Genomic DNA, 24,702 nt, shown 5'->3' on the forward strand with positions numbered 1-24,702 from the left:
TCACCTAGTATTATGTGGGGATAAATCCTATCACCATTAGATATTATTTAAATCATCTGGATTATTGTTTACCTGATATCTTTTTATGTTTATGCCATAATTTATGTGGCCTTTCCCCTATATTGAATGTTTTGGCTTTTTCTCACTTCTTGATATTGTTTTGATTAACATTACCATTTTCTTTGCATTTGTCTATTTAAATTCTTATCTCAAGACCTGCTTAAGAAAATCCTAGAAATAGAATCATTGGCTTAGTACACATGAATGTTTTTGAGTCTGGGATTTTTGTTATTGTTGTTGCTGTTGTCACGGTGCTGGAGACTAGATCCCAGAGTCTCATGCACCCAGGCAAGCACAATACAACGGAGCTACATCTCCAGCCTTTTTTTTTTTTTTTTTTACTTTTTAAAAATTTGTTCTCTTTAGATATTCATGACAGTAATGTGTGTTTTGACAAATTATACATACATGGAATATAATTTCCATTCTTGTAATTGTACATGATGTGGAGTTTCACTGGTTATGTATTCATATATGGACATAGGAAAGTTCTATCTGATTCATTCTACTGTCTTTCCTATTCTCATCCCCCCCTTCCCATCATTCCCCTTTGTCTAATCCAATGAACTTCTTTTCCCCACCTTTATTGTGTGTTAGCATCCGCATATCAGAGAGAACATTCAGCCTTTGGGTTTTTGCATTGTCAGCCCTTTAAAAAAAAATTTATTTTGAAACAGGGTCTCACTAAGTTTCCCAGGCTAGCCTGGAACTCGCAATTCTCCTGTCTCAGCCTCCCAAGTAGTTGGAATTACAGGTGTGAGCCAAGAGTGTTTTGATACACCACCAACCTTAGTTTTTCTCCCAAACACAACCCAGATCACACAAACACCAACAGATTAGAGACCTCCCCTTCAGACCCCCTCTCCAGCATGAGTGGTATTAATTTTCATTTCATATGCTGGTAAGAGTCAGCAGAAGCCTCAGTGGCAGGGTGGTGGTTGTCGTCAGGATAATAGCTGAGGTTGTCAACCTCCTAAGAGAGATTCAGACTCAAGACAGAGCCATGTATTAGGCCCGGGAGCCCAAAGACTGGTTAGAGTAGTAAGAGAGACTGTCCAGGGACTGAGGATGGCATTTTCAATAAGCCCTCCTTAAAATGTAGCATGGGAATGTCCTTGAGATCTATGGAAGAACTGTAGACTGGTGGTGAATCGTCTTCTCTAGATCTTGGTACTAAGAAGGCAGATGGTTTGACCCCTGGAGAACCAGAGCTGGGCCTGTCTGAAGGTAGGTGGGGAGAAACCGGGAAGTAGATGAACTCCTAAGGTCCCCTGTGGCTTAGGATGCTAGGTTAATTTAGTCAGAGCTGGGGGACGAGGGAGTCCTCCTCCTCCTGCCATCCCAGGTCCCTGGGTGCTCCACAGGTACACAGGCACCCAACAGGGCTTCTCATCTGGGATCTTCTTGCCCATTAACCTTTCCTCCTTGTCTTTGTCTGACAACCTTTCATTTCCTTCTTGTTACCTGGTTCCTTCCTGGACCCAGGATCATAGAGGAAAAGGAGAACAGTGAGTAGAATCCTGACTTTTATTCATATGTGGGGGTGGGGAGAAGGAAAGGGAAGTGGTGAGCTTATTTTATTGTTTATTTATAGCTTCCCCTGTTTCCCACCAGGGTATGGGGAGGATCCCCTTTTTGGAAATCAGTCCACAAAGCAGCAGCCCTGCTAGTTATCAGGCCATCAGTAGGAGAAAGAATCATTCTGGCATTTGTCTGTTGGATATTTTTAAATGTGAGCATTATTGGGATGAGAGACAATTTTAGACTGGTGGACAAAGGCATAGCTTTATGTTTTACCCAAAAGAATTGAAAACAAGTGCTCAATAAAACTTGTACCATAGTGTTCTTAGCTGCACTATTCATAATAGCCACAAAGTGAAAACAATCCAAATGCCTATCAACAGATGAATAGATCAACAAACTGTGGTATACCTATCAGTGGGCAGTTACTTGTTGCATTAAAGAGGAATGAGGTCCTGATGTATGCTACAACATGAAAGATCCTGGAAAACATTATGCAGAAGGAAAGAAGGCAGACAGAAGGCCCTAGATTGTATGATTTCCTTTATGTGAGATTTTTGGAACAAGAAAATTTACAGAGAGAGAAAGCTCACAGGTGGATGCCCAGGGATGCAAGGAGAAATGACTGGGGGAGTGACTGCTGATGAGCACAAGGTTCATTTTGGAGTGATGAAAAGTTCTGGAACTAGATAGTAGTCATGTTGCAGAAAATTGTGAATAGACTGAACGCCACTGAATTATACTCTTTAACATGGTTATAATGATAAACTTTGTTATGAGTACCTTACCACCAAAAAAAAAATTAAAGAATTTTTTTTTCTCAGGGGTGGGGGACATAGGCATAGTTGTTCCTATGTTCTATCACATGCCAACTGTGTGACCTTAGACAAGTTACTTAAACTCTCAGTTCTCTTTTCCTCATCTGTAAAATGGAGATAAATATAACAGCACCTACCTTGTAGGGTTATAAATTTTCAGTGAGTTGAAATAGGCAAAGAGCACAGTGCCTCTAGTAAAAATGCTGTAGAGAATTGTATTTGGCAATGTCTGCAGACCTTCCACTGTGATCACAGAGGGGATTGAGGGTGGTACAATTGTACTGGCATCTAGTGAGTAGTGGCAAGGGCTGCCACTGAACACCTTAGGATGCACAGGGCAGCCCTCACAACAAAGAATTGCCCAGCCCCAAATGTCAGCAGTTTCAAGGAGAATCCCTGATTTAAACACATCATGTAGGAAGATGTGCTTCGTCTCATGAATGTATAGATGAAAATAGGTCAGATGGAAAATTCTGTTAGGAAAAGACTGTCAGCAAAAGTACTACTCACTGTCTACTGTGTCTAGAGAATGCATTCAACAACATAGAAGATGTAAAGGGAGCCAAGGAGCCGTCCTCGGGTACCTAGATAAAGAAGGGCTCTGTGTAAGCATGCTCTCCAAGAAGGAAGTTTTCACCAAGAGGCTGTTGTTATAATTTTCCTTAAGAGGGTGACCTGAGGTCATTCTCACTACTTACAATCATGCTTGTTCCAATGGAACACTCCAGTCCCTGTAGAGAAGGATCTTAAGGGAGCAGTGTGTGGTTCTTTCGCATGTCTGAATGGTCTTGTGTGTGAGTCAATCCCATTGAACAAATATCTGAAAAAGAAATCACTGTCACAAATAGGAATAAAAATTATTCATTATAAATAAAGACTTAGACATAAAAGAAATATTAAAATTTGTATTCAACCATCCATATACCAAAAGAAGAAGGAGTCCCTGTCTGCTCAGTTTTCAAAGACCTACAGTTTATCAGATTCTGAAACTGTATATTCATGAGATTAGTCTAGTTGAGATTGCAGAATTTGTTCTTACCCAACATGGTTGGCTGGCCAGCCATCCAAAGGTTTCTCTCTTGGTTTGCTAGCAGTGAAGGTTTGGAAAAGAACCCTTATTTCTTGTCTCCAGCTTTTTACTGTTAGGCCAAGCATTAGAAAACTTGCAAATGTATGCCAAGCCTCCATCAGAGACAGTTTTTCTTGGGGAGTGGACACTGGGAAAGTAGAAAAAGGGGTCTGGTGGAGCCCATCGGGAAGGCAGACCCCTGGAGGTTCAGGACCTTAGAAGCTGAGGCACGGGGAGGCCAAGAGGGTGGGTGGGACACCCCATGCCATCAGACACCTTGGTCTGCCATCCTCCACAGCTCTGGCTTCCTGGATGCATAAGGGTTTTCCAGCACCTTACATTTATCCAGTGTCTGCCATGTGAAGGGCTCTTATTTGACATTGTTGCCTAATCAGGGGAAACAAAGGCAGATGAGACACAGGCATGACACAAAGGGCTCTCAGTGTGACAGGGGAAAAGACCAGTTATAAATCACTGCCACACAAGACACGGACAGCACAATCAAAAAAAAAAAAAAAATGGATAAATTTTTTCTCTAACTATGGGATTTCAGAGGACCGTTTTTCCTCCAGTGGAGGAATTTGGAAAAGTCCCTTTGGAGAGGGAGACATTTGAATTAGAATGTGAATACTGGTGAAATGTAGACATGTTGAAATGATCCTGGAATATTCTAAAGGACAGAGCAAGCTTCCAGGGTAAGAAGTTGAGCACATCAGAAAAGAGATTTTGTTGGATTTGTGTAAGGAAATAAGATGAGCTGGATATATTGGAACCAGCTCATGAAAACCCTGCAATGCAGGATGCCTTTAATCCACAGAGAAGCCCTGAAATTTTATGAGCAGATGGGGAGGGCTGAGTGGATTCAGTGGTGCTGTGCAGCTGTGTGTTAGGTGGACTGGAATGATAACCGGGGTCTGAGTTATTGTGGGGTAAAAAAGGTAAAAGGGGGGTAGACGTGATCGCTATTTTACATGAAGCCTCTGGCAGGGTGTGGTGACAGGACATGGCAGGCTGCACATCGCTAAGCTCAGCAGCCAGGCACAGTGTTTAGGAGCTTGGATGCTGGATACAAATGCTTGGTCTTCTAGTCCTGGCTCTGCAACTGCATGTCTTTGACAGATTACTTTTTTTTTTTTTTTTTTTACCTCTCAATGTCTCAATATCTTCATCCATCAAATGGGGATAAAAATCTTACTCCTCATACCCATGTGCCAAAGATTAAATGAATAAGTGTGTATAACACATTGTAAGCATCATCTGGCACAGCCAGAGTTATCGTGCTCAATATAAAAAATGTGGCTGTTATTATTATTGAAGGTAACAGAATGGGAGAATGAACTTCTGAACCCAGTTGAAATGATGGTGAAATATGGAAGTAGAGAATTACACAAGGAAAGGATCACTGTTTTGTGATCCTTCCACAAGGCTACTTGGGGAACTCTGCTGACATGTGGGGCCATGTCTCAGTAGAGGACAGGATGAAATTTGTGGACTGTCCATCTCCATAATGATTCAGACATCTGCATTCTTCTGACTTTCTAAGTTTCCAAAGTCCTGATTTTGCTGCTTGGCATGAGCAGGGTTAAAGTTCACCAGTCGATCAGGAATACTCCCAAGACATGACAATTTCCTCACTTCTAGTAGCGATGAGTCCCAGAACCAAAAACTATGATCTCACAGGAGGCGTTTTAAGAGCATACAGGACTTTTGGAGAGACTGTGACACTAGCAGACTGAGCACTGAGGTTGTTTTATTCAAAAGAAAAACAACTGTGATGTTTTGGTTTTACTTAAGGAATATTGTCATATCTGTGTGCGTTTGGAGGGGATTGTGGGAAGGAGGAGAGAGGAAAAACAAGGGGGCATCCTACAAGCAACACATCTTGCCTCTTTTTTTTTTTTTTAACTTTGATTATACAACTCAGAGCTGAAATGCTTTGCTCTTCTTCCATATTCCAGGCAGTGCTCAGATTGTTCCAATTTAATGCATGCATAAGAATAAAGATGAAGCTTTCAAGTGCTGAGGTAGATTTGGCAAAAAGAGATGAGGCTTTATCTCTGTAAGATTAAACAATCATCAGGGTTAAAGGTTTAATCTGCTGGAGTTCAGCCCAGGATGGGGTTCAGAGAACCAGAATAATTGGATACAGCCTCAGACTTTGAACATCAGAGCTAGTTGGGGTGTATGTGTGTGTGAGAGAGAGAGTGAGGGGGCAGGGGGTGGGGGGATGTGCTATTAAGTAGGAGAGGTCTCTCTTTTGCAATGTGCCAGGGCAGGAGGAGTAAAGCCGCCTGCCCCTGCCTCCTGGATCCTCAGTGCTATCTGGATGCCACTTCTGGGGGTTGCTGTACACGTGAATGTGTGCTATTGTTCCAGGCACACGCTGGCCTTAAGACATAGCACAAAACAGGCCTGTCCTTATTCAGAAGCAGAGCCCCCTCCATCACTCAAACCGGCCCTTCCAGGTCACATGCCGGAGGCCTCTGCAGACAGGACGCAGCTGCCTCAAATCTGCTGCCTAACATTAGCCACAGTTGGAAGACCCTGACAGCACAGAGCTTCCCAGGCTCTGCAGGGGAAACTAGAAAGATCTGAGATCCAGGCACTATGTTCTCCCAGGAACTGTGGCTGGAAAATGAGAAAAAGTGCGCTGTGGTTCGGAAGTCTAAGCAAGGCAGGAAGCGCCAAGAGCTGCTGGCCGTGGCGTTGGGGGTGAAGGTGGGAGTCAAAGGCGGCTGGCTTTGGCCCCCTCTCAAACTCTTTGCCTGTTCACAGATCTCCTCCCTGGTTCGAAGGGCTGCCCTCACACACAACGACAACCACTTCAACTATGAGAAGACACACAACTTCAAGGTAAGAGGCTGCATCCTTCCTTTGTCACACCTGAGCAGGTAGGGAGGGTCCGTTTGTGGTTTCCATCTGGTCCGGGGTGGTCCTGTCAGGAGACAGAAAATTCCTTTGTTTCCCACATTGAGCTTCGGTACTTAACACTGTTGCCTTGTATTGAATCCAACCGGCGGCCTCAGAAAGCAGTTTGCTGGATGCTTTTGCCTAGAAACATCTATCTGTGTATTGACTTAGTTCCTGATAATCAGATCCATTTCCCTTCCCATGTCCAGTGCAAGAAAAACAGAGCATGCCCACTCTGTGCTTAGAGATGTTCTGGTGGAAGCTGAGCTGTACTTTTCCACTCTGAGTAGCAGTAAAGAAACTTGCTGTCTTTGAGCAAGTGAAAACAGTTGCCATTTCACATTCTGTGTTTTGTCCTTTGTTTTCAACGGTGCTACCTCCCTCTGTTTCTGTGTAGCCAGCTGTGAAAGCAAATGATGAGGAGAGATATCAGCCAGTTGCTTCGTGTATGCTCTGGGTGCAGGGCTACCCTCCTTGCCTGGCCAAGCTGGGTCCTGCTGCCCAGACCAAACAAAGATAGGGAAGCTTCTGAAGTGGACTTTCCCACGTGTATTTATAAAACAAGAATGACTGTCATCTCTATTTTAGCACTTGTACCTATGACCTGCCATCAGAAAATTATGGCCTATTTCTTTTACTGTGTTGTCCCAAAAGGGCAGGTAGGGAATCTGATGCCACATTGCCTGGCTTGACATGCTGCTGAGAGACAAGAGAGAGTTAGAAATTTACCCCAGCAGATAGGCTGACAACCGAGAAGACTGGAGAGATTGGAGAGGAAGCATTCAGGTAGAAGAGAACAGGCACGAGAAAGAAAATATGAATTGCCTTCTTTTTTAAACTCAGTTCCTTTAGGGCCAGTAAACCCTTGTGACTGTTGGGACTAGATAACCCTTGGTCAGAGGTGACAGGGAAACAGATTTTCTGCTCTTGCTTGCCGATCCTCCACCAGAACCAACATGCGTCTATGAGATCATAGACATTCATGTGAGTTTGGTGTGTCTCCCTGCTTCTGTTTTTAGAAAGCAAATGGATCAGGCATTTGTATGTTATCATTCAACTGAAGAATGGAATTATTCAGCCCTACATATTTAGCATTAGGGTGAAGAATTGCATTATATAGGTTTTGTTCCATGCCGAGGCTCTTAATAATTCTCCCAACACCAAACAGTGACAGATCTAATTTGGAGCATAGAAAGTCTATGGTTTGTTTTTTTCTCCTTCCTGTTTTCTATTTTAACCTTCATTATTTTTCTGCCTTAAGAACGTGTTTTTCTGACTTTTGGCAGAAATTCCTGGTTTGGGGCATCCTGTGGATATGCTACCATGGAAGAGAGGGTGGATCTTCTTGGACTTATAAATTCTTTTCCTTCCTCTCAAAAATTCCAATTATATTAGCTTTAAGATACTGTTGGAATTATGCACCCTACCATAATGTCTTTATGGACTAGCTTCTCCATGTATATACTGTGTCTGAGCTCATGTTAAAAATACACACGCGTATTTAGTTGATTGATAGGCTTCAAAGCAAAGTCAGTCAGTCTTTTCAATCTTAGGACTCTGAATGGAAATTTACGATTCAGACATTTTAAAACAAAAAGACAGTGCATTTTATTTCTTAAATAGTACTATTGCTACCTGATATGTTCAATATCAGTGAAAAACACCAGTTTCAAAAATGTTCACTTAAAAACTCAGAATCTATTCAGTGTGGCCTCTTCTAATTTTCAGCTATTAAGACAAAGAAAGGCAGAGAAGAGACAATATGTTGAGAGGGATACAAAAGCCAGACAGGAGCCTTCTCTCATGTGTTTTAAATAGACATATTTGAAACTTAACAGACCCCAGAGTAGTGGCAGCAGTTGACTGTGGCTTTCAATAGTACTGTTCGTGCCACTGACCTTAAGAATGAGTGACCAGGGCTGGAGGAGGCATTCCTTCTGTCCTTCCTTGCCCCTTGCCCTCCCCGCACCCCCAAAGAAGTGTAAGTGGAAACTTTGCATGGACTTTGGAAGAACATTCCAAAAGCAGCTCTGTGCTATAAATACAACAGTGGGCTTTTAGTAACAAGTCACTAACTGAGAAAGAAATTTTCTTATCAAAGTCTCCACTGTCTGTTTGGAATTTCTGTTTTAAACCTTAATTTTATACTAGCTGTTTCTTTATGTTGACTTCTAAAAGATTTTATTCTGAAACTTTTTTGATTTATAATTTATATTCTTATTTCAGGATATTGGGTACAGGGCATAGAGTAAGTGTTCAATAAAAATAATAAATAATCACATTTTCATGTTTATCAGGCCTTGCTCACTCCTTTCTGGACTCCTCTGAGATTTGCAACTGTCAGTAGAATTGATTCCTCACCCCATAACAAGACATTTTTGCCCCTGTCAGGTCTGTTCCATAAAAATTCCTCTTTCTTACTCTATCCAGGAACTTTGTCAAGAGGAATGAACAGAAGCCCCAACAGACTGGGAATCTGTGCTCCATCCTATCAGAAAGCTCCCAGCCACTGTCCCTGACTACACACACATATCTACTGTGCCTGTTTTCAAGCAAACAGGAAAAGCCAGAATAGAGTCAGAACTAAAACTTTTGGAATCAAATTACAGTGATGCCTCACATCATGCAATGATTATTTATTTTTTCAACCTTGTATGCTGATGCAATTCTTGCTCTTGTAAAGTCGGAATTTTCTAATGTTATTCACACCTATTTGGCATGAAGAGGTATTTGTTTAAAAATGGCAAAAATAACAGACTTCACCCTAAAATGAAAATTGTTTATCAAGAGAAAAATCACTGTAATTTAACTCAGTTTATGTGTTTAATTAAATGTAACTTTTAAAATTCTATTTCTTATTGATACATTATAATTATACATAATAGTGGGATATGTATAATTATAATAATATAATAATATTATAATAATAGTGGGATTCATTAAGCCCTATTCATACAAGCACATAACATCATTTGCTCAGTCTCATTTCCTAGTACCTTCCCTTTTCCTCCTCCTCCCTGCCCCTGATCTGCTTGCTCTACTCTACCTATCCCCCTTCTATCATTATTATTATTATTATTATTATTATTATTATTATTATTATTTTGGTACTAGGAACTGAACCCAGGGTGCTTAACCACTGAACCATATCCGCATCCCCTTTTAAATTTTTATTTAGAGATAGGGTCTTGCAGAGTTGCTTAGGGTTGCTAAGTTGCTGAGGCTGGCTTTGAACTTATCCTCCTGCCTCAGCCTCCCAAGCCGCTGGGATGACAGGCATGTGCCACTGCACCTGGCCTATTATTTTGTTTAAATTAGTGTGTTATAATTATATAAGCATGGCATATTTGTATGGACTTAGCTCATTTTATATTATGTAGTTGACTGGAAGAGGCACTCACATGTAACTGGTATAACCTTTCTTCCTTTTTTTTTGGTGATGCTGGGGTTTGAACCCAGGCCCTCACATATGCTTGACAAGCGCTCTACCACTGAACCACACCCCCAGCACTCCAGAATAGTCTCTCTAATAACACTTTGTGGCTGAATTCTAAAACTCAAACCCCAGAGCCCCCAGTATCTGGATGGCCATCCTTCCTTCCCACGTGTAGAACGTGGCGAGGTTGCCATAGGTGGCTTTAGTATTCCTGGCCACAATATGATCTTTGGCAAAGAACTTGGTTCCCTTGGCCTCAACTTCCTCATCTGTAAAATGGGAATGTTGTGAGGTTTAAGGAATACCTGTAAAGCACTATGATCTCCTGGTCCTTGTAGTAAGTATTCATTTGTTGTTAACCTCTATCATTATTTTATTATTCTTCTATTTGTATCTCTCAATTGTGCCTTTTGTTTAGTTTTCCTTCTGTATTTCTCACTCTTTACCCTTACACCCCTCTTTCTTTATCATCTCTTTCTTCCTCTCTTGCAAAAAGATGTAATCGAAAATGAAATAAAGTCTGATGATTTCTTTGAATGTATTTTATCATATAACCAGTCCTGGTTTATGTTCCTCATTTATTTATAAAGTAGACAAATGATCTAGATTTTTTAGATTTAGATGTCATACATATTTTCCCCCAGTTCTTAAAAAGTCTTTTTATCTCTGAGGACTCTTAATTTTCTAACACTTTTATAACAAATGACCAGAATCTCAGTGGCTTAAAAAACCACAAAAATTTATTTTCTCACAGTTTTGGAGAAACCAAGGCGTGGGCAGGGCTGATCCCTTCTGGAGTCTCTGCGACAATCTCCTGCCTCTTTCCTACCTTGTGGTTATTGGGGGGCCTTGCAGGTTCTTTGGCTTCTAGGTACATCCCTGCAGTCTCTCTCTTTCACACCATCTTTTTCTCATCTAGTTCTCTGGGCACTTCTGCAGGTCTGACTCATATAAGATCATTGGATTTAGTGCCTACCCCAATCCAGCATGACCTCATCTTAATTGTAACTTCAATTGCCCTATTTCCAAAGGCCACATTCACAGTGACCCAGAGTTAAGACTTGACCCTACCTTTCTGGGGGATATGCGCCATTCATTACAAAACTATTATTTTCAGGAACCATCAATAGGAGGGATCTCTAGCTTCATCCTAAAGGTTACATCATTGGTGCTATAAGTAAAAATTAAAAAATTTCATTGAGAGTTTTCATGTTCACTTGAAAAGTTCTTTAGATGCAATTTAATTGCTATTAAATGTCAACTCCTTGGTCTAGGTGACACTACTAATTTCTGTGACCTGGGGAAGTTTTCATTGATTTTTCTTATCCATGCTTTTAACACTCTGACAGAAAGTGATAAAAGTTAGTCATTCCTGATCTCTTATCTTTACTAAGCATTTCTTCATGAAAAGGATTATGGTGGGCTGAGGATGTGGCTCAAGCGGTAGCGCGCTCGCCTGGCATGCGTGCGGCCCGGGTTCGATCCTCAGCACCACATACAAACAAAGATGTTGTGTCCGCTGAAAACTAAAAAAAAAATAAATATTTTTAAAAAAATCTCTCTCTCTCTCTCTCACTCACTCTCTCTTTAAAAAAAAAAGGATTATGGTAAGGGCATAAAAATCTTTAAAATAACTTGTGACTTTCCTAGACTGTGGTAAATTGTAAGTGTCAATTTACTGTAACTGATTCATATTCAGAGTATATATTTTATAATCAAAGCTATATTAGCTATTGCTTCACGTTAATATTTGTGGTTAGACAGGACTGGCTACATAATTAGTGGGGCCCAGTTCAAAATGAAATTGTGGGTCCCGTGTTAAAATATTATTAGGAATTTCAAGACAGTGACAACAGAGCATTTGACCAAGTCTGGGCCCTTCTCAGTGCAGGGTCCTGTCCAGCTACTCAGAGTACACTCCTGAGACTCCAGTCCTGTGGTTATATGCGGAGAACAGGAGTCACAGAAATCAGTTTCCAGGAGAATTCAAAGAGTGGGATGCTCCATGTTGCAGGATCCTGTGGAGGGAACAGGGCAATTGCTTTTCCATCCTTAACCAAACAGGCTCCTGGAGGAAGTGGGAAGTCAGCACAGCCCTGAATTAAAAAAAAAAAAAAAAACTTGAGTTACACAGAAGGAGTAAAGAACATTCTGGGCAGTGCAAACAACATGAGTGAAAACCTGGAGTCAGAAATGAGCCAGGAGTGAGCCAGGGAGGAGACCCAGAGGCAAAGGGGCCCCTGCACAGTTTGTTCATCAGTGGGGCAGAAGCTGAGGACTCCGCAGGTGCCCTCAGAGGCCAAAGAGCCGGTCCCTCCCCACCCAGCCTGCCCCCAGGGTCTGCATCACTCTGCTTTACTCTCTCCTTCCACCCAGGGACACCCAGGACACCCTTCCCTCCTCCCCATGTGGAATAGGGATGGAGAGTGGAACGTTCTCAAGGTCAAGAGGAACCTCCCTGCACTCACCTCACCTGTGTCCCCTTCCCCCATTGGTCCCTCTCCCCCCATCACCATCTCCACTTTCCCTTACTTTTCTCCACAGCACGGGTCACTGGCTGATGTACACCTTTACTTGTTGTCCTGCCTTTCCCTGGTCAGATGGAAACTCTCCCAGAGCGAGGGATTTCTGTCTGGTTCCTGACTGCAGAAGCTCCTATGACGATCAGGGTCCCGCCCCAGCAGACTGGCTCCACATAGGCAAAGCTCATGACTCTGTCTACGCAAAAGTGCAGCTTTAGAGCCTCCTTCCTCACACCCCACCCCAATGAGCCCCCATTTGTGGCTTGTGTGTTTCATGCACTTGTGTTCATTGCACTTGTAGGTAGCAGGTCCTTGCCAGGGTCATCAGACTGCTAGGCCAGCTGTTGCCCCCCCCATTTGGCTAAGGACATTAGTGTACAGTGCTACCCAGTGTTTTATAGTGAAGGCCATGTGCCCTAGTTTACTCCTGTTGCCCCCGTTCCTGTGTGGTGACTCTCAGAAGTGTCCTCATCAGGACATAAGTGAAATAGTTTCCTTACTCACCCTTTTCTGTCCCCCACTCTACTGGCAGCGTCCTTCTCCCCTAGGGCACACCCTATCTTGTGTGCTGTTATAGCATACTCCCACTGATGCCCACCTTTCCATAATATTCCTGGGGGCCAGACTAGAAGTTCACGATGCTGAGAATGTGTCACAGTGTGCTGCTAATGCACCTGCCCAGCATATGGCTGTTCAACTACCTAATTTGGGTTTTATGGCTCATTTTTCATTTCTGTGCCTATTATTGGTTTTTGCATTTTTTTTTCAATTGAAAGCAGGGCCTCACACATACTAAGCAAGCACTCTACCACTGGACCATAACCCCAGCCACAATCTTGGCATTCTTATCAGTATAGTGGCTGCTTGCTTGGGGCAAGCCATTTTTTCTCCCTGCTCACATTCATCTTTTCTTCTTCCTCCTTGACTTCATAAAAAGGTGCTAGCCCATCGCTCCCACTTGCATTCTCATTGGCACTCCTGTGCACCTGGGGAGCAGGGACCAGGGAATATTGCACCTGCACATTGGCCTACCCGGAAATCAGCTTCAGAAAGGGTTGTGGGCTCTCTTTTGTGTGCTTTGTCTAATCATCAGAAAAGGTTGTTTAGGCAGAAGTGAGTCTGAGAGGAACAACTGAAAAGAAATGCAGAATTACTCGCCTTGAATATGGAATGAGTGACTCCAAGACTTGAATAAATAGGCTCAGAAATGGTCTTTATGAGGGAAACGTGGCTCCTGCTCTTAAGTGCTACAAAGAGGAGTTGTTTTTATCTACACCCTACTTTGGTCCGACTCCACCACTATAATTATTAGAAACCCTATTTTAAAGTAATAGAACCCCTGGAAACTCTTCAGTTAAAAGGAGGTTATTACGCATGAAGGGCTCACAGAGCCCCAGGGACTACCACCAAGCCGAGAAAGAAATGTGAACTCCTCCTTCTCTCCCTCTCCCTCTGCTTTCCCCCATCCTCGCCTCTCTTTCTTCCTCCTTACCTCCCTTTCTCACCATTTCAGAAATTTTCTATGGCCATCTGTCTCTGTTACTTTGGGGACCTGTGGCAAGGCAGAACATCATGGAAAGAGCATGTTGTGGAGCGAAATTGATCATTTCCTGGCATCTGGGAAACAGAAAGAGAGCTTGGGGCCCTAATATCCCCTTCAAGGGCATGCCCCCAGTGACCCACTTCCCTCTAACTAGATCCCACCAACTCCCAATAGCACCATCACAGGGACCCAAGTCTTTAACACATGAGCCTCTGGGGGATATTTAAGATCCAAACCCATGACAGTGCATGTTTAGCTTAAAAAGAGTGTGTTCATGAAAATGACAGATTAATTCATCTGTTTTAAATCTGTTGGGTTCAGCAGAATACCTGTATCCAGGAACTGCATTGACAGCAGGGATTTCAAGCATGTGCAGAAAGGGTTTTTGGAGAAGGGTCTCACATAGGCAATGGTGTGCTCTGCCTGCCAGGGCCTGACTCACTGCTTCTCTTTGACCCCCTTGGTTTGTCTGTACATACATGTTAGGACACTGTCATCACTATCCTTGTAAACTCCTTTACAAATCAGCAGAGCCCAGTGGAAGATAAAAGGCTTTGTTGTAAGCCCTGCCTTAGGCCACACACACCAGGGACGTGACTTGGCCAAGCTACTCACAGATGCCAATCATCTACTAAAGAGTCTGACTCTTATCAAGTACTTAGCTCTTATTAATTTTGTATAGAGTTTGTTTTGATCCAAAGAACACATAATTCAAAGTACTAGTCTAAATGAGTTAATGCATGTTTTTGGAATTTTCAGCCTAGAGAAATATGGCTTTTGTGTTTTGCTAGGGGTGTGGGTAAAGGTGGGGCAAGAACCAGTGGTCACTGTACACATCAGTCAGGTCTTTTGGCAGGTTCTCAGGAAAGGAAACTATTTCACCATTCATTCCTTTACTCAACAAATACAGACTTCAGGCTCGTATGTACCATGTGCAAGAAAGACAGTGACGATGGAAGAATAGGACTCTCACAGACAAGGATCATACCCACCCCACCCACCCTGGAACATTCGAAATGTCTGGAGACATTTGTTTTATTCTCACACTGAGGGTGTACCAGTGGCAACCAGGAGAGGCTGGGGATACAGCTAAACATCCCATAATGCCCAGGACAGCCCCCACCACAAAGAGTTAGTCAGTCCCACATCAATAGCACTGAGGTTGAGAAGCCCTGCCACACCCAATGGGGAGCCACAGAAGATTTATGAACAAGGCTGTCTCAAAAGAATGTGGGTGCCAATATCCTCATGAACTTGAGAGGAAATTAGATAATGAGAATATCTCACTTTATGCAATGAGGAGAGTCCCAAAAAGCTTTGTAGCAATTGATGTTTGAGAAATTCAATCTCATTTTTTAATTTTTATGAAGCTTTATTTGTTATAATTGATTTGACCCATTCGTGCATCTTTACCAACAGCTAGGACACCACCTGCTTTATATTTTCTATGTCAATTACTGGAGCGCTGCACCTTTAGGCCAATTTGCTGAGCACTTTGTTAAGGAGCTCCAGAAGGGTTGTCCTGACCTAGGACCATGAATCTTCAGTCTCCCAGAGACTACAGCTGGGCTGATGAACTTGTAGCTGGGAAACTCCTTACAGAGTTGGTCCAAAGTAGTTTTGTCAAACAAGATGAGGTTTTTGAGCTCATCACAAACTTGCCTTTGGACCACATCCTGAAACCTATTTTAAATGCACTGTAGTAGCTGCTGACAGATGAATCCAGGGATCTGTGGTGCTGGGGTTGAGAACCTCACCTCAGAACCCAGGGTCCCCTGCAGCATCTGCTCAGCGGGCCTCTAGAGGGGATTGCAGATTTCTCTGTGGCACTCTCTGTTGCTGTGTTCTTCTATCTGAAAAGGTTCACTTCAAGGTCAGTCTTCCATCTGATCTTTCAAGAGGGGAAAGTCCAGAGTTTAATTTAATTTCTCACATGAGTTAAATGTCACATGATTACAGGCACTACAGTAAATTATATATATATAAAATTCTTGGCTAAAATCTAGAGACTTTCAAATCTCTAGATTTGACTGAGGATAAGCTATCAATGCTCCCTGCCCTCACTTAACACTGGGCAAAAGCTGGACTAGACCCTCAGATCTACCTTGAGGCCCCTCATTTACACAGAAAGCAAACAGGAAAAACTTGCCTTTGGTCCAAAAGAGCCTTTTTTTAAGCAAAGCAAAATAATCAAGTTCTTATTTTTTTTTTCCCTCCAGGTACTGGGGATTGAACCCACAGGTGCTTTGCCATTGAGCTACACCCCCAAACCATTTTATTATTGTCTCAATAATAAACACACACACACACACACACACACACACACACACACACACACACACATATATTTTGAGACAGGGTTTTGCTAAGGATCCTCAAACTTCGAATCCTTCCTGTCTCAGTCTCCCTAGGTAGCCGAAATACAGGTGTGTGTAACCATGCCCAACTTATGTTCCCCTTTTTAATTTAAATAATAAAAATGCAAACTGCCCTGCTTAGTTCCCATTTTTAATAAAAATGATACTAATGACAGTATGGTTCTATTCTATACTAGTGAATATCAATCAAGGTTAATATGTCACCTCCAGGGGACATTTGGCAATGTCTGCAGATATTTGTGGTTTGTCCCTACTGAGGATTGCTACTGGTATCTAGTGAGTAAGGGCCAGGGATGCTGCACAACATCCCACAATGCACAAGATAGCTATACCCCCCGCCCCAACAAAGAATTTTCAAGCCCCAGATGGTAACAAGGTTGATAAACCCCAATATAGACTGATGAGAAAAAGCAAATCTTCTCAACTTCAGCACATGATAAATACCACTGCCTTACAACTAGATCCTGAGCCAAGTTAATTGTACATTTGAGAGATGTTTACACCAGTCCACTAAAACGTATTTGTTATAAAATCACTAGAGAATACTGCCTTCCAGATTGAGCAGATGTGAGACAAATAACATCCTGTTCATTTAGTAAGGGCCAAGCCAGGGGCTACTTGCTACACACGCCTGGGATTTTTCTTGACAGTTCTGCTGGCTCAGTTTTTATTAAGTGGCAATTCCTGGATCATTTATAAAACATGCCTTATCTCCTGTAATGCCATCTTTTTGTTTGGTGTGGTTTTTTGAATTCCAGGCAAACCATGCCCAGTAAGTCTTGGACAGACATTCTTCCTGTCTGGAGTATTTTCTTCCTGTCTAGGGTATTTTAGTTACTGCCCTAACGTTTGCAAAATGTTCTTTCTCCAAAAAGATATTCTTGAAAATCAATAAACTGCTGAGGAATGGAAAACGCCGATTAATGACTTTTAAGATATGAGGCATTTTACTAAGAGAGTAGCCAAATAAGTCAACCCCAAATAAAATGGACTCCGAGAGGGCCCTCAACATTCACATGTGATCTATATTGTAGAGATTGTCTAAAAGAAAAGTGAACAATATATCAGCCATAAAAATAAACAGTAGCCCATCCCAAAAAAGGAAATTAGGCAGAGAGCCTAAAATAATGTTTAGCTAACTTCACAATCCTTCTCTGTTCCCATTCCATTTTATTTCTGTGGGACTGAGAGGGACATTGGAGTTATTTGTGAGTCTTCGATGTCTACCTGCATCTGTTTGGCTGGAGAAATGAGATCAAAGGCAGTAAGGATGTCTGTTGGGAAAGCATGTGGGTAAAGATGAGCAGGGTGAATAATTGATTTTGATGTTCTCGATCTATTTTTAAAAATATTGACAAAAAGGGTAATTATAGAAAATTTGTGATTAATATATCTGGCATTTTCCCGAAGCAGTTAGTAGGTCAGCTTCTGTTTTATCAAGGTACATTTTTGTTTGTGTGCAGTGAATATTGCAGCTACCCTCCTAATTTCTAAATTTCTAAATATTTCATTTCCATTTTTCCTCCAAGGCATGAGAATATTTCCCATGAGGGTACCTTATCCACTGCAGATGTTTCAGAGAAGAGCATTGTATCATCCGTCTTTTGCACCACCTATAAAAAAGAGTGCCTTTCACCAAAAACAAAGCCCACTGTCATTGGGTCTTGGATATGCTATTTCCTCATCTTAGAATGTTGTCCCCGAGTCATCTGCTCCCCAGTTAACTCTGTGGCTTCCCTGCCAGCCCATCGTTCCCAGTCTGGTAAACTATCCGTCCTTCAAAACCCAGTTCAATACCACTTTCCCCGACTTTCTCAGAATAATTTATATTCTCTCCATTCTTCTACCACAGGATCTCCAACATGCTCTATTGTCACTGACATAATTGTTCAAGTTGCCTCTTTATTCTTGTAGATAATGAGATCCTTAAGTGCAGGGAGTTCTTGCTCCTCTGATCTCTTTCAACTTCACCTGGTTGAAAGAGATCTAGTAATAAGGCCCGCATCAAAAAGCATCAGCATGTGAGTATCAACTAAATGAGGGAATAATGAGGCCATGGAAAGGTGCCTAGTGGATGAAATAGGAAATAATTCATCTCTCTGACATCCTTCCCCCACTAATTTAAAAGCTCTTTCTGAGATATATCAAGTCTCCATTTATGAGTGACTTGGTCTCATGTACCACTGGTACTAAATGTATTGTACCAAACATGCTGGAGTTGGGCAACCTATTATTATTTATTTGTTGGTATACAGTAATATAGTGTCAATGCTTTTGTACATATTGAAGCTTGACTTGTAGTCAGCTTATGTAAATGTTCCATGTGTTTTTAAAGAGTGTGTATTCTTTGGTTGCATATGAAGTCTCTTTCCTATTTGATTTTGGATTTGACAGTTTCTCCTTGTAATTCAATCTTTGTTTTATGTTTTTTGAGATCATGTTGCCATATCCATATGAATTAAGTTAATATATCTTTCTGATTTAAAAATCTCATTATGATTCATCTTTATCATATATATATATATATATATATATATATATATATATATATATATATATAAACATATATATATATATATATATGGTCTATTTTGGGTTTCTATTGGCTAGCATTTACTAGGTATGTCTCTTCACTTCCTACATTTCTCTTATATTTTGAGTGTGTTTCTTGCAAAGATTTTTTTATAGGATCTAAAAATACATATTTGATAAGTTTGAGACATTTATATTATTATTGTGACTAGAAAACTATAAGGATTTTAAAAATACTTTCACTCTGCTTTTTTATTACTTCTTTTTTCTTATTTCCTGCTTTTAATTTGCTTAATCAAATCTAGTTTTTTCCCTTATGTGTTTTTTAAAAATTTATGCATTCTATTTCACTCTTTTTGGGTATACTAAATTTTTTAAAATATGCATAAATGATTTAAAATATCCTTTGGTTTACTAGTAGTTCTTCTAACATCCCCAGTTGTAAGGACCTTGGGAAACTTTAACTTCCTTCATCCTCTTTAATCTTCACATTATTTTTCATTGTTTATAAGTCCCCTAAAATTAGTCATTGTTATTGTTTTATGCAGGATTAGACTAACCCATAGTCACTTTCTTTTTCTTTTTTGTTCACCATTACTTCTTGAATCCTGCTCCTTCTTGGGTTGCATTTGCTCATCATGGAGCATATCCTATTATGTCTTTGTATGAGGATCCGTGGGTGGAAACTCTTGCCACTTGTCTGAAAATAGCTTTATTTTACCTTTCTCTTGGATGATAATAATCTGGATGTAAAGATTGGACTGCCAAGCGAGCTTTAGTGGGGCATGTTTATAATCCCAGCCCCTTGGGAGGCAGAGGCAGGAGGATATGGAATTTGAGGCCAATCTTGATAACACAGCAAGATCCTGTCTCAAAATAAGTAAATAAAAAGTTTGGTGTGCAATATTCTTCTCTGGGCACTTTGATGAAGTGTTTCCATAATCATTAACCTCTTCTTGCTGAGGAAAAGTCTGCATTCACCCTAATTGCTGTCCTTTCTCAGGTTTTCCTTGTTTTTTAGTGTTCTGCAGTGTCACCACAATCTGTGTCGATTATTTTTCTTTGTCTTATTTGAGACTCATTTAACTTTTTTCAATCTTCAGGTTCTATGTGTTTTACTAATTCTGGAAAATCTTGACTATTTTTCCTTTTGAATATTGTTTCCTTATCTACCCCAAATTCCACCCTCTCTCAACTTCCCAGGATCATCATTTCTTGGCTTATCTTTTTTCTGCATCTCCAGCATCTTCTACCTCTTATGGTAACCCCCTTGATATATCAACATGCCCTAATGTCTTTCACCTAAAAATAAACTATAAGATAAAATCTTCCCTTGACTGCAGAACTCTCCTGAGCAGTCTTCTCTCTTTGCTGGAAATCATGGACGGACTTCTTGATGAATTTGCCTAGACTTCTTTCCAGTTCCTTACTGCCCACTTACTCTTCAGTTCCCTTGAATCTGGCTTTTGTCCTCACCAGCCCAAAGACACTGTCATTGCCAAGGTTGGTGATAACTTCATGTAACTGAATCAACATTGAGTGCTTATCTGATTGGACCTCTTTCCAGCATTTAACATGGTGGCCCACTCTGTCCCTAAAGCACTCTTCATTTCTAGGCTTCTAAAATACTTTACGTTCTTGGTTTTCACTAAATGTAGAGCGCTGAGGATATGGAATTTAAGCTTTTTTTGGTTTTGTTTTGTTTTCGTTTTCTGCTCCCTATCCCTAATATGCTTTATCCTTTAACATAATTTTAAATACCATCTATATGTCAGGGATAGCTTAAAGTTTATCTTTAGGCCTCAGCCCTCCTCTGAGTCATCAAAGCTGTGTGAAATGCTTCTTAACACTAACAATTGGGTATCATGGGAGTATCTAACCTTAACCTATCTAAAGCTGATTCCTTACCTTCTCTCCAAAGATTGTCTTCCCCATCTCAGCAAAGGGTGTTACCGTCCAACTAGTTCCTAGAAACTAGGAGTCATTCCTGATTCCTCTCTTCCTCAAAGACTACATGTGTTCTATGATCAGGCTGTGGAAATTACTCCAAAATATCCTGTCCCTACTGCCAGCCTCCTGATCTCTGCCTCTGCTTTTCTCAGCTAGACTACTACATAGTATCCAAATCTATTCCACCATTAATATCTTCCATTTTCAAGACAGTGATCAAAATAATCTTTTTTAAAAAATCATCTTTATACTGGCATCCTATAATAATTTCCTATTGTACCTAGATTAAAACCAAATCCTTGCTCATGAATAAAGTCTTCAAGATCCTGTGTGACTTTCTATTCCTGCCTTCAACTTTATCTCAGTTCCTCTCCCTCTCATTCCCCATGTTCTGGCCATCCTGGCTGTCCACTATACAATCACACCAAGCTGTTTTGTTCCTGAAAGGCCTCCATACATACCTTCTGCCTGGAATGTTCCCTGTTCCTCTCCCCACAAAACTAGCTCTTCTCTTCCTCCAGGTTACCTTCTAAGAGAGCCCTCCCTGCCCATCCTGGGTAATATTGGGCCCCTCTTTGCCTCTCTGACAGTGGCCACATCTTTTTACCCCCCATAATCATTTATGTACATTTTTTAGTTGTATTTCTATTATATTTCATTGATCTTGCAATCTCAGCAATTTATTAATAACCAACTTTGCTGCCAACTTTCAACAAGACATTTTACTGATGGGTGCTTTTAGTACCAGGTTCAAAGGGTCTCTGAGTGAATCATGGCATTTGACCTATGTGAAGAGCTCCCAGGATGAGTTCTCCACATTCCTACAAGGAGTGCTCTGTCATGTCTATAGGCCATACCTTTGTAGAACATGCCTCTGTTTAAATTAAATACAACTTTGAGAGATTTTTTTCACATTTTTCAGAAAGAAAACAGTATAAATCAATTTACATGTGATTAGCTGAACTATCAAAAGATAACTATAATTTAATTTTATTGCATAGTAACCATGATCATAAGTTGCTTTTTTAAAAATTTATTAACTATTTTCTTTGCTACTTTTCCTTCTCTGTGAGTTCCATTAGGAGGGAACCAGGTTTGTTTTCCTCGCCACTTTATGTACACCCTAGTATGTATATCTAGTATGTATGAATGAATGAAGAAGTTAAAGGGGTGCTGTTTTATCTTAAGCTGTGCTCTGATGAACATCTTCCCAAATTGCGACCATACTTGTAGTTCTGATTTTTTTTTCATTAAAAGCTGTATATAGATCTCCCAGTCTGTTAAAAAATAATAATGTCTTCATTTCTTTTATTTGTTAATTAAGGTTTAAAACTTTCAAAAGCCTAAAAAAAAAATCAGAACCTTTTCATATAAATTTGTATACCTCCAATATACTGCAGTGGTTCTTGGCTTACCATGGCCACATTTGCTCTGCTCTGAAGTTCTTTAGTGCCAGAGAACAACTATTTATTTTATTTTGTTTGGTTTTTGTTTTAACTCATGGCTTAATATATGATCCTGTTACAGGAGGACCTGTACCTGATTAGTCAGAGATAAGACCATCCTTACTTTGTGATATGTGGAATATTTAACAACTGGCTGAGCACCAAACAATGAAAACAGCACTTTGGCCAACCAGGAGGGACTTTCAGCTTACCCACCTGAAAGGCACAGCAAGCCCTGCTGAGTATAGACCTCTGGGGGATGTAATTCTATGGGTCCTATTGGTAGCCTGTATTTTCAGCCAACTCCTTTACTTTTTTTTCTTAATGCCTTTTTTTGGAAGTGGCTCAAAGCCTTGGAAACTTTTAATTATCCCATAATCATGTCTTATTTATACCTGGCTGAATACTCTACAGATGGATGGAACAACTTCAGTCAAAAGGGCACAGTAATTGAGTTCTGCCTTCCAGAACTTGCTGAGCTAAATGCAGGTTGTAGCCACTGGCTCAGGCTATCTTGGGCTCTACACACAGTGCCTTGTTCTGGGTGATGACATGGCTCTGTAATCTCACTGTTTCTCCTTTCTGACTGGGGCATGGTGGATTAGAGGAGGGTTTCAAAAATCAAAGCCTATCTCTACTCTCCAGATCCATTTGCAACTGTTCCTCACTAGAAAGAAAAGGGCAGTGGGGATGGCTTCTGCTGAGACCGGTGTTTCTTAACTTCACCCATGCATTTAACACAGGAGACTACCGCCTCCAGATACCTGAATTTGTTGACACTTTTCTTCTCTTTGGAACACAGGTCCACACATTCCGAGGCCCACACTGGTGTGAATACTGTGCAAATTTCATGTGGGGGCTCATCGCCCAAGGAGTCCGGTGCTCAGGTAGACATGGAACTTTCTTTCTCCCTTTTCCATCATGAAATGTGTGGCCATGTTGAGTTAGCAGTTCTCCAGAGCTGGAGGCTCTGCCTAGATGAACTAAAAAAAGTCTGGCTTCCTGGAGGGTTCTAGGCCTCTTTGAACTCAATGGGGAGACTGTTCTTAAGAGTTTGCAAAAATGAAAAGGAATATCTCATGTTTATGCAAGAAATCTTAAGTATACTTCCTTAAGATTTAGGTAGACCTCCCCAATAAACAGTAGTCCTTAAAAGAAAAAAAAATTCAGTGAAATTTTATAAATAGAAAAGCAATACTTGTTTCCCATCCTATCTTACTATAAAAGGAAAGACATAAAAATTATAAAAATACTAGTATTTGCTACAGGCACCAGGTTAAACATTTTCTATTTATCATGTCATTTAGCCTCACCACAGACCTTAGGGAAGATGCAATTATCTACCATTAAATGAAAAAGGAAATGGAGTCTTAGAGCTCATTCTTAATTGCCTCTGGCCACATGGTAAGTGGTGGAACATTGATTCAAAGGCAGTCAGATTCCAAAGCCCAGGTTCAGTATTTTTCTGTCATCAGATCAACAGTGAAAGCACTTACCTTAATTTGATATCACATATTTTCAAAGTAGTTTGAAACCTGGGTGTTTTTCCACTTGGAATTGGAGGCTGAAAGGGTACCACACACCTTATTAAGATACATTGAACAAAATGGCATATGGTTTCCAAATTAATGTGTGAACTGGGCTTCCTAATTCATGCTACCATGATTTTTCTGACTATGGGGTTTCCACTAACTTCATGACTGATTTCCTTCTCGCTAGGGTATGATTTTTTTAAATAATTCATATGAAATACTTAAAATCAAATCAACTAATGACACTAGACTAAGGTGATCTTCTTTCCCATATTTCCTATTTTGGTTCTGAGGATCAGGCAACCCCAGTTTTCCCCTTTGCCCCGAAAAGGACTTCTCAGCTCCTGGTTTATAGGTACAGCAGTCATCCCTGTAGACAGCGGGAGGGTTCAAGTGGTTCACATGTAGTTGGAGAATTCTGCGGACCCATAGCAGATCCCTTAGGCAGGTGGCAAACCAGAGGTGGCCTCTCCAGAAATGTTCAGATACCTGGATGAACACCAAAAATTGCCTTGCCAGGAGTCACGACTTGGCTCATGGTCGAACCGCTGAGCCTGGTGGTAGAATATCTGAATTACAAATTGATTTAGCTTATCCAGCTGATAGCTATGAAAAAAAAAATGCCCCTCATTGCTCGTATCATCCAATTGCAGCAGGAAATTGGTCCAAAGTCAATATTATGAAAATGAAACTCTGAACTTCACATTAGCTGTGATCAGCAGCTTTTTTTTTTTTTTTTTTTTTTTTTTTTTTTTTTTTAGTTTTAAATGGACAATATCTTTATTTTACATTTACATGGTGCTGAGGATGGAACCCAGTGCCTCGTGTATGCTACATGAGCTCTCTACTACTGAGCCACATCCCCAGCCCGGTCAGCAGCTTTTAGAGGGATAAAATGATTTATTTTTTTTTCCTTAATAAAAACACAGTCTCAAACTATATTGTTAGCTCTCTCCAGTGGCTTTTTTTTTTTTTTTTTTACCTTT

At 40.9% G+C, this 24,702-nt stretch overlaps 1 protein-coding gene across 1 annotated transcript in view; it reads left to right on the forward strand.

Annotated features, from left to right (window-relative positions):
* Chn2 (chimerin 2) overlaps window positions 1-24,702 on the forward strand; it is a 264,189-nt gene that overhangs the window by 223,680 nt on the left and 15,807 nt on the right. Inside the window, exons 7-8 of the mRNA XM_076863644.2 lie at window positions 6,244-6,321; window positions 22,987-23,071. Of these exons, the coding sequence (XP_076719759.1) occupies window positions 6,244-6,321; window positions 22,987-23,071 (163 nt within the window). The remainder of the gene's footprint in view (window positions 1-6,243; window positions 6,322-22,986; window positions 23,072-24,702) is intronic.

This window comes from Callospermophilus lateralis, chromosome 1, assembly GCF_048772815.1.
Source record: "Callospermophilus lateralis isolate mCalLat2 chromosome 1, mCalLat2.hap1, whole genome shotgun sequence".
NCBI classification, from domain to species: Eukaryota; Metazoa; Chordata; class Mammalia; order Rodentia; family Sciuridae; genus Callospermophilus; species Callospermophilus lateralis.